Raw genomic sequence first — 11,570 nt, forward strand, 5'->3', positions numbered from 1 at the left:
TCATACAGGGGGTCTGTTAAATCTATAGCATTAAATTCTGCTATACAAAAATAATTGCATTGTATTAATGAAAGTTTTTACTAGTATAATGTAGGACTGAGTCATGCAACCCCATCATTTGTGATTTGTCCTTTAGTCATATTCTGTAAGTTCTGATGAGTATTTTTTGGCTATGAAAATATTTGTTTTTCTGTTGAAAAGTTCTTAAACGTATACTTTCTTTTGAAGATCAGTTCATATAGTAAGTCACCCCAAATAGGTGTTCACATGATTACACCAGTAGGTACGGACATTATAAATGAATCATTAGAGAGTACATCATTAGCCTGGTGATAATATTCATTTCATGCGCCACTAGCAGCCACTCTCTGCAGGTTAACACGGCAGCATAATACTTCTCTTGAGTTAGGTAAAAATGCAGACAAATGTTAGCATCTTAAATTACATGTGCCACTCTATCAAAAAGCTAAATAAAAAGGGTTAACAACAGTCCATATTAAACAGGCCCTTTAATTAAGCTTATTAACCATTCAGCACATTTTAATGCACATCCAACAGTGGTACAAACAGCTCTAGCATAGACATATCAGTGTGAAAGTTTAGTTAAACCATTTTATTTCATTTAAATCTTATTTGCATGTGTAGTTAACATTTCATCAGTATTCATATTTTATTATTGCTTTATATACTGTAAATCATTCCATTAATTTCCCACTTTCACGAGTGACAGAAATGAACAGATATCTCCCTTAAGGAAACAACAGTGACTTCTCTGAGATTACAGCCAGTACAAGGTCCACATAAAGCACTAAAATAACATATACGTATATATTTACAAGCAGTCTTCTTCTTCTGATATAAAGCTTGTGGAGTTCACCAGAAGCCTTAAACTGTCCATAAAATCACAACGTGTGAGAGCCTCTAATGAAGACCTCCATCAGACTTGTGATCTGTTTTGTTTTTGTCGTTCTTTACTGAGCAGATGAAATAGGTTAAGGTGTCCTTTTCATTCACCGGAAGAGTCTTAAAATGGCAGCCAATGATCTAAACAAAGCAAAAACAAAAATATTTTACAAAAGATACAAAGTATTTTTGCTTCCAACAAAAGTAATTGTGAAAAAAAGCATAGCTATAGCTGCATAAGCCCATGAGAAAATGGAGTTGACACCTTTTATCAGGCCAACATAGAAGAAGATGTAAAGATACATGAGCTTTGGAACCTCAGAGGTTTCTTCTACCGTCAAGAGAACCTTGATCTTATGAAAGCTCATGTACCTTGACCTTTTTCTCTGTGTTGGCCCGATAAAAGGTATGGGGAGAAAACCTAAACCATTAAACATATTACAATGGATATAATTTAAAGAATGGAAAAAACTGTTGATCCGTCTTTTTATGTATAGATTACACCCATTCATAGTCACATTAGAGAAAACAGAGGCTTTAGTTGAAGTTGATACATTTTATCGTGCTAGTTTATTTTAAAATAATTTCTATAAATGTGAAATAGTTCTATGATGAGGGTCAAGTTAATGCTGGTTTTTTTTAGAAGCCAATTTATTAGTTATGATTGTTCCACGCATTCACTTCACAGCACAAAAGCTTAATTAATCAAATGATATGGTGGTCTGGATAAACATGAGCACATGTCAATCTTGTATGGCAGGTGACAATAAATTATTTATATAATTCCCCTGGATTATAGAAATATTACTTTCCCTATTTTCTTTTTTTTTTTTGCAATTGTATTGATTACATTGAATAAGCAAATCTATGTAATATTCAAACTTAGATTTAGGATCAAGGACCTTGCATATAGAATATGCAGAAAACATCACTTGATGGTGCTGACTCAATGCGATACCATGATGTCCTGTTGCACAAGGTGTGTCTGAATATGGTTCACAGAAAATAAATTTAATACCGTATTGGCTCGAATATAGGCCGCACTCAGGGTCTAGCGCCCGACGGCCGGGGCATGCAGTCCCGGGCGCCGGGTAGGCAGCAGGGTTAGGATACAGATCCCCCGCAGCGGTGCAGGGGACCTGTATCCTACTCTCGGATGTGCCCAGACAGCCTCCCCTGCCAGCACTTCCCACGGGGGGAGTGCCGGCACGGGAGATTGTCTAAGCGCATCGCGCAGACGTTCACCGGCAGGGGCGATGCGCGCAAACAGCCTCAGCTGCCGGCACGACTGCACGATGTGCTTTAACAATCTCCCTTGCCGGGAATTCCCACGGGGGGAGTCCCGGCAAGGGAGATTTTTAAAGCACATCTTGCAGACGCGCCGGCAGCGGAGGTTGTTTCTGCTCGCATCGCCGCTGCCGGTGAACGTCTGCGCGAACAATCTTCCTTGCCGGTACTTCCACGGCGGAAGTGCCGGCACCGGAAGTTGAATAGGTGTTATGTGTAGATGTCCCCCGCCGGCCCCGCAAGACCCCGTGGAGTCTGCACCGGTAAGTCTGGTGGGGGGGGACATCTTGGGGACAGAGTGGCAGCATATCTCGGGGGGAGAGTGGCAGCATATCTCGGGGGGGGAGTGGCAGCATATCTCGGGGGGGTAGAGTGGCCTCATATCTCGGGGGGGTAGAGTGGCAGCATATCTCGGGGGGGTACATCTTCGTGGCAGCATATCTCGGGGGGGGGCAGAAACGTTTTTCATTAAAAAAGCACCTAACTTTTAGGGTGCGGCCTATATTCGGGTGCGGCCTATATCCGAGCCAATACGGTAACTATGAGCCTAATAATAAAGCCGTCTGAACACTATTACTAGTTAATGCATTTTTTTGCTGCACAGTGGACATTGGAGAATTCAACCTGCAAGAAAACAGCATGTGACTGCAAAAACAGTGTTCATGTAAAGTGTACAGATCTGTGGGTATAATTTTTACATGGACCATACTCTGCAATGCTTTATAGTTGTAATTCCCTGAAATTGCTAAGGCTCCAATTCACTAAGTAGCATTAAAACCATAATAATTAGAAAACATATCATTAAATGAAACAGGAACATCCATTCTTTCTTCTAGGTTAATTAAAGTACCTTCGACTCACACTGGTGTAACTTCAATTATGCATAAGCTGTCCAACTCCTTGATCAGAAGTTAAGTCTACCCATCTCTCTCCTTATCAGCATCTCAATTCTTATGTATTATTTTCATTTAAAGTCCCACAACCTTCTATTATCATTTATAACCCTTACTCATCCTGCACATAATCTTAATTCTCTCCCCACCTCTACATCATTATAGAGCATTAGACAATGCCCATTAACCAGAAATCAGCTTAGATATTTTTCTTAATATAGGTGGACATATGGATGAAGGGAACCCACAAACAAGTTCTTTATAGAGCCTACAAATATATCAGTTGTATTAACAGGATCAAAAGGAATATGACATATTTTTGTTTGTTCCCACTTTGAATCGTCACCATATTAATAACAACAGTGTAGTCACATAACTAATGCAACCCTAGCCTGCAAAGCCAAGTTAATATGTAATCCAAAGCATGCTTACTTCAACAAGCTGTGCTTTATTCAGCCCTGGCCTTGCTTGCAGCTTAAAATGCCTCTTGTATCTTCTTAGTGTGTTTACTTGCAACTGAAATAAATCCACCTAGAAAATGTAAAGAAATATATACATATATGTTTTTTATGAAAAAAGCAATTTCAAAATTACAGCAACAGAGATTACTTGTTTTGTTGTCCTTGTGATAGCACCTAACAGCGTACAGGCTCCCATTGCACATCGAACAGCAATAGTTCTAATTGGCATCTCTGGGTTCTTGTATTTCTGGCAGATCATGTGTTAACTATATAACAGAGCACCTGTTATTAAACTAAAAGAGCAATATTGATGAGGGATGTCCAATTTGAACAACCAGAAGGTTTCAGGTTTAAGTTGGGCCCACATAGCAAAGCTTGACATATTTGAGTTGGGCAACTTTATTTTTTCAGGAGCCTGGAATGATAGGCGAGTACAAACAATTGCACATGAAGTTAGACACTAGCGAGTTCTGTGCAGCCCTGTCGCACTCCATCTACATTCATATTGGTCTTATACTAATGAGAAGATGTTACCAACAAAATGACCCATGCAAAGATTTAGTTTCTAAAGAAACAGCAATTGAAATTGGCTTGGTGAGAAAGTACAGTGATGCAACACAAAACGCAAAAGACTCGCCCTGCTCATCACCAAGAAAGTACTAGAATATGTTATGATGTTGAATATTTATTCATTTTGACCAATTCAAAAACAATACCTCAGGGATATCAGCATCATGAATCGGTGAATCATCTCCATCGTCATCGCTACCTTTTCTTTTTCTTTTGTTCCTTACACTTTGAATTACACTCTTGTGAAATTCACAAATATAAAGGTGTCTTGCCTAAATAGAAAACAAACAAAAAAATTATATTGTAACAATGTAAAACTATACAGACAATTATGGTTACAAGTTTCAAATAAACCAGTAACTGAATGCTCTATACATTTTTGATTTGATTATTCAATGTAATTCCTTTTTCATGTGCGCAATATGCTATTAATAAAAATGTGGAGTCAGTGGTCGTATGTAATACTTTTATTGAGAAAGAAAAATATATAGAGTCACATGAGTTTTGGGGATGGTAAAAGAAAAGACCTCTGAGGTTCTAAAAGCTTATGTAATTCATTAACCTTTTTCTATGTTGACCAAATAAAAATTTTCACCTACGATTATAGACTAGTATGAGCAAGTATGCATGATTAAGGGAATGAATGAATATATGAATGTTTGTGAATGAGTGTATGATAGCATGGATGTGTAAGTGTGGGGGGGGTAGCATGGTATAGGGAACCTGTAATCACACTGCTATCATGCCCAGGTTCTGATGATGGGCATGATAGGAGTGTGATTGCTGTTAGCAATTATATATATGATTTTTTTGGTTAACCACACTTTTATTAAAAGTAAGTAACACACCAAAATTGGACAGCAAAAAAATAACAATATTAATATATATATATATAATTTACATATAGCAATCACACTCCTATCATGCCAAGTCAGCCAGTACATGCTGGAAGCTGGGTATGCCTGGGCATGATAGGAGTGTGATTCCTGTTAATCATATATCTATATTAATATTAATGTTATTGTTTTCTTTTTTGTCTAATCCTGGTGTGTTACTTGGGGGGTCAATTTCGGTTTTTGTTTCGGCCAAGTGAAAAGTTAATTTTCGGTTTTGGTCCCAAATTTTCATTTTGGTGCATCCCTAATTGCGAGTCAGGCCTTCTCGTCCAGGATCAGTGTCTGACTTTACAAATGCTCTACTCAATGAATGCGCAAAAAATCTTTTGGAAAGCCTTACCAGATGAGTGGAAGCTGTTACAGCTGCAAAGGGGGACCAACTACATATTAATGTTTATGTATTTAGAAAGCAATGTCATCAAAGTCCCTGTTGGTGTAATGGTCAGGTGTCCCAATACTTTTGTCCATATAGTATATATGGGGGAGTCACAATAAGATTAAATGTGAGGTCACAGCAAGCACTACTGCTGAATTAAATGCAATTTAAAGGGACACTACAAACATATGTACCTTAATAAATAGGATAACCAAGAAGTCCCCTGCAGAATTCCCCCTTATGCATTTGCCTCTTTGTCTGCCCCTCCAGCTATTTTCCATGCATTTCAGCTGAACACATCTCCATGCACATTATGTACTTCCTGCCAGTCAGTATATGCAAGGCGAAGACTGCAGACACAGTCTATTGAGACCTCTATGCACATGCAGAGAAAGCGATCCCATTGATTTCAATGGAAGCACTTTCCTGTCACTGATTGGCTGCAAGAGTCATCAGACCAGGGAGGAGGATGGGGCCTGTAGCTCCCCCTAGGGCAGGGGCGTCCAACATGCGGCCCGCGGGACCTCGAGGTGCGGCCCGCGTGACATCGGCAGCCAGGATCACAAGAGCCCTGCTGCTTACTTGTGGGAGGGTCTATTCTCTGCTCCAGTCCTGCCTCCTCTGTGGGGAGAACGAGGGAGGCAGCGCCCCCTGCTGAAGTCTGTGATCGGCATTGAGAGAGCTGTAGTGCAGGTAAGGGGGTGGGGGAGGGTGTTTGAATGAGTATGCCTGATTGAGGGAATGAATCTGTGAATGAATGAATTTGTGTGTGTGTGATAGCATGGATGTGTAAGTGCTGGAACCTAGGCATGATGGGACTGTGATCCCACTCCTATCATGCCAAGTCAGCCAGTACATGCTGAAACCTGGCTAGCTGCCTGCCTTGTGTATTGATGCTGCCAGCAGTATGTGGTCTGCACTTACAGCCACCCTGTACCAGCATGTACTGGCTGACTTGGGATGATAGGAGTGTGATTGCTAACTGCTAACAGCAATCACAGTCCCATCATGCCTAGGTTCCAGCATTTACTGGTTGCCTGGGTATAAAAAGAGCGTGTTTGCTGTTAGCAATCACACTCCTATCATGCCAAGTCATATTGATTTTTTTTGTCCAATTTTGGTGTGTTACTTTTAATAAAAGTGTGGTTACACACTAAAATTGGACAAAAAATACAATGCCCAGCCAACCAGTACATGCTGGAATCTGGGTATACCTGAGATTGCTGTTAACAATCATAATATATAATTTTTTGTACAATTTTGGTGTGTAACTTACTTTTATTAAAAGTGTGTGGGGGGTCATTTTTGGTTTCGTTTAAGTGAACCCTGAATTTTCGGTTTTGGTCCAGAATTTTCATTTTAGTGCATCGCTAAAATAAATTGAACTATTTTATTTCTACTTATCCAGAATCCTGAATTTGTAGTCACAAAACTTTCTAGGCCCAGAAATCAGTGAGAGGAAAAGTAAAGGTTTTGTGTCATTTACTTTATTTTAATCTCCATATCTTATTAAAGGCCATATTTTCTCACAGTGAAAAATGAGTGCGGCCCGCGCACGTATACAATTCTGATGAAGTGGCCCACTGCAGAAAAAACTTGGACGCCCTTGGCCTAGGGTAAGTGCTTTATTTTTTGTTTGTTTTTAAATAATGCATATTAAAGTACTTTAATACGCATTGTTCTTTTATTAGGCTGCCAGGGACAGAAAAAATGAAAGTTAAATACCAAGTGTATTTAAATATTAGTATAATAAACTTATAAACAAAACCGTAACAATTGTTTCTAAAAATGCTCCCTACCCTTAAATCTGGGTCCCCTGACTAGACATTTGGCTTATTTTTCTGTAGTGTGATTCTACATGTTTCTACTTCCTCTGCTTATATGATTTGTGTCCCCTGGTTGTATGGTTTTGCACGAGTGTGCATCTCCCGAAACTGTACTCCACAAATAAACTGTATCCCTGTGCAGCATGAGTAACAATGAGCTGGAAATGTTTTGCGTTTTGTCACATGATGCAGCTAATTCATTTCAGACTCCCCTTTCATGTTCAAAGAAGAGCTTTATAGAAGTAGGTCTCTGGTTACGAAGTGGACAAACACTCTACTACTATATTCTCTCTTCTAACCAATGAAACCCTAAATGAAGCCACCAAGGGAGAAGCCAGAAATGGGGTAAACAGCAGTGGAACTTTGCTACAGTACCAAAGTCAGTTTATTAAGTTGACGACTCCATGGATCTAATGCTTGGAAAGCAGAACTTCACCTCAGGTTCACCTTTTCCACCTTTAATGTGACCTATAATGTGAACAATTCAATTGCAAAACAAGCTGAAATCTTTGAGGAGGGAAACTCACAATAACCTGGCTGCATGTGTGTGCACACCCTCTTATAACTGGGGCTGGGGCTGTTTTCAGCATTAACCAATCACATTCAAACTCATGTTAAATAGAAGTCATTACACACCTGCCATCATTTAAAGTGATTTACCTGACATTTGAGGGATCTCATTGTTGAAAGATATCAGTCAGGAGAAGGGTACAAATAATTTCCAAAGCATTAGATATACCATGGAACACAGTTAAGATAATCATCATCAAGTGGAAACAACACGGCACAACAGAGACATTACCATGAACTGGACGTCCCTCCAAAATTGATGAAAAGACGAGAAGAAAACTGGTCAGGGAGGCTTACAAGAAGCCTACTGCAACATTAAAGGAACTGCAGGAATTTCTGGCTGTACTGGCTGTGTGCTACATGTGACAACAATCTCCCGTATTCTTCATATGAATGGGCTATGGGGTAGGGTGGCAAGACGGAAGCCTTTTCTTACAAAGAAAAACATCCAAGCACGGCTGAAGTTTGCAAAAACAAACATCAAGTCCCTCAAAAACACGTGGGAAAATGTGTTATGGTCTGATGAAAGTAAGGTTGAACTTTTTGGCCATAATTCCAGAAGGTATGTTTGGTGCAAAAAAACAACACTACACCTGAACCAAAGAACATCATGCCCACAGTGAAGAATGGTGGTGGCAGCATCATGCTTTGGGGCTGTTTTTCATACCAGGCAATTGTGGCACAAAACCTTCAGGCGTCCGTTAGGAAGCTGAAGATGAAATTCACCTTTCAGCGCAACAACGACCCAAAGCGTCCAAATCCACAAAAGCATGGCTTCACCATTTTGGAATGGCCCAGCCAGAGCCCAGACCTGAATCCAATTGAACATCTGCGGGATGATCTGAAGAGGGCTGTGCACAGGAGATGTCCTCGCAATCTGACAGATTTGGCAAAGAAGAGTGGGCATATATTGCCACGTCAAGATGTGCCATGCTAAAAGACTCCTTCATAGTTGAAGGGTGTGCACACTTATACAACCAGGTTATTGTGAGTTTTTTTGTTATTTTTCTCTCAAAGATTTCAGCTTGTTTTGCAATTGAATTGTTCACGTTATAGGTCACATTAAAGGTGGAGAAAGTTCTGACATGATTTATCTTTGACTCATTCTTTAACATCGCAAGATCCTGGCATTTTAACAGGGGTGTGCAGACTTTTTATATCCACTGTATGTATTGTTGGTGCTATGTAAAGCAAATGATACGTTTCCTGCCAATCACAACAGCACAATCCATCATGAGAGACACTGTAGTATTATAATATACCGAACTTCATGTTACGCTGATGAGTATTAAGGTAGACAGTTGAATTTTAGCCAGGAATTTGCACCTGTGGCACTGTAATAGTTGTTGTTTGCCAGCTTTAAAAGAACAATGGAGTAACTGTTATAAATATTAGTCGTTATTTTATAATGTATATAAAACACAGGATGACAATATTTTTTTTTTTTTTTTAAAAAGGGAAATAAAAATATATATATATGTGTCACACAAAGATGCGTTGCACAAATACATTGATAGAAATATCTAAAGATGTCTTTTAACGATCAAAACAACTTCCTGTTCTGTTTTGTGTCTCCAAGTTCCCCAGCGGTGAACAAAGGACTACAAATCCCATGACGCTTTGCGGGTATTACAGACAAACAATCACAAGAAGCGGCTACTTCCTAAGAGTGTCAAACAGGGAATGCAGTTTCTCACAGTCTTTCACGGTAACATGGCGTGTGTACAGTGCGCGTTGGCACGGAAAACGAAACTTGCAGACAGAACCTCTTCACAGCAGCACATTAGTATTTGACTCGAGTAGGAAAAACACGGTGTGTGATAAGATGATGAAATTACACACAAACCAGTGACCGGGTTCGCGTTTCTGCGCAACCAAAGTGACCTTAATTAATATTTTTATAAAATTAATCCCCCCAAAGTCCACTCAGAAAAGAAGCGGAGGGGGGAAAGTGCCGTACATGCGGGTGTTTACCGTGTAAGAATGCGGAACTGAGAGGTCAGCGGGCTTCCGACTCCCACTAAGGGCAAACATGACCAGTAAAGCACAGTCTGTCGCTTATACCCCCTTATTCATGTCCTAGCGGCTTATATCCTAGAGGTAGGCAACCTGGAGAAGGGATCTGGCACTTGAGCGACTATAATCAACAAAACAAAAGCAAAGTCCCTCTCCAGCCCTGCTCTGTATTCTGCTCACTCAGCCCCTCCTTTGGCAGGGCTCATGCCACGTTCCGCGCTCCAGCTCTAACCCTCAATGTATGTATTTATAGTGAACGGCAGGTAATCGCTATTGGAAACTCAGGCTTAAGTGGGTTAGATGAAAAAAAAACACGCACGGGAAAAAAAAAAAAGCTACGGAGACACAATCACCATATTCTGTCTGCGGGAAAAAAACAACACGAAGATATCGGGCTCCAGGGTCAGACTCATGCTAGCTTTACAGACAAAGGGGAGGAAAAAGTACACTAACAGCCAGAATGGTGTCATCTGCACTGTGCTGTCTGCAGTCAGGCGCTCGCTTAACCCTTTCGTTAAGGGTCAAGTAAAAAAAAAAACACGTCAACACGGAACCAGTTTGTGTGAAACATGATGGCTTGGAGCAGAGTGTCAGTTTATACACAGTAACGTGACAATGAAAAGAGGTTGACACTGTAACAATAATAATTATAACAACAACAATAGTAATGGAGACGGGCAGGTGGAGGAGAAAAGTGTAGTTACTGCACTTCTTCCTCCTTGGCAGCCTATATTAGATCCATGGATTGCTGGTGTTTTAATGATCATCAGAAGGCATCTCATGCAATGCAGATGAGGGTTGGCTACTTTGTTGTTGATACAGACTGCTGGCCTCATGTCTACACTGCAGACAGGAAAATGAAAGCAGCACAATGAAAGCTTACTGACAAAGTAACACACAATCTAACAGCTGGCATCACAACTCTGCGATAATCTGATGAGCAGCCTTTCATTTAGTAGAAATGTCACGTTGGGTTAACACGCAGTGCGCTCAATATCCCCAAGGTTTCAACACAATGCAGAGAACTATGTCTAGGACAGAGGTGGTCACCCATGTAAACGGCCAAGCAGTGTGTGTGTGTGTGTGTGTATCTGCAATATGCTGCACACTTCAGTGTCTGATCCACAGCAGTCACTTTGTGCGTTGTGGAATTCCACCCGTGTCACGATGCAGAACGTTGAGTGCAATGGGAAGTACTCACTGTTTTGTCCAAGTCGATCTTGACTTTCTTCTGTGCAATGCTTTTCTGGATCCTTTTGCTGAAGCTGGCATTACCCGCAGGCCGGCTACATCTTTCACCCTCATCCTTCAGGCAGCATAACTGCCCGTTAGTGGGACCCACGCCCGTGACCGATGTCACCGCAGAAGCCGTGGGGGGCAGCTCCGCTGCCGTTTCCCGGTGTAACTCCTCGGTAGCGAACCCGTTCATGTTGCTCTAAAGCAGCGTGCCTTTTGTGTGTGTGCGGTAATCCTTGATGTTTACGGACGCGCGGCTCTAGCACATCAGATCCACTCTTAGTACATATGCGATGACAACAATAAATATCAACAAAGTGTTCGGTAGTAAACGGCGAGCTATCTGGGCATGTGTTTTAAACAGCCTGCTTCAAAGCAATACATTCATTGCGAAGCTTAGACTGGCTCCTCCTCTGCTTCTTCAAACACACCCCCTTCTCACTCCCATAGAAACTCTGCATTAATACACAGAGGGGGATCGGGTGATCCTGGCCCCTGGGCTCAGTATGTTGTCATTATCACCAGTCATTTATAAA

The 11,570-nt window shown here is 40.9% G+C and overlaps 1 protein-coding gene across 1 annotated transcript; it reads right to left on the minus strand.

Moving 5' to 3' along the window:
• Positions 1-921: 921 nt before the first annotated feature.
• Positions 922-11,227, minus strand: LOC149280684 (histone deacetylase complex subunit SAP30-like). Its single transcript, XM_089500185.1, has 4 exons — positions 11,000-11,227; positions 4,261-4,386; positions 3,516-3,614; positions 922-1,044 (listed from the first exon to the last, which is right to left on the minus strand). Exons 1-4 carry the CDS (start codon positions 11,225-11,227, stop codon positions 922-924), a joined length of 576 nt encoding a protein of 191 aa, XP_089356311.1.
• Between the last annotated feature and the right edge of the window lie 343 nt (positions 11,228-11,570).

The sequence above is a fragment of the Sceloporus occidentalis genome, unplaced genomic scaffold (genome assembly GCF_023333645.1).
Source record: "Sceloporus occidentalis isolate IW3139 unplaced genomic scaffold, rSceOcc1.0.p SCAF_149, whole genome shotgun sequence".
Lineage (NCBI taxonomy): Eukaryota > Metazoa > Chordata > Lepidosauria > Squamata > Phrynosomatidae > Sceloporus > Sceloporus occidentalis.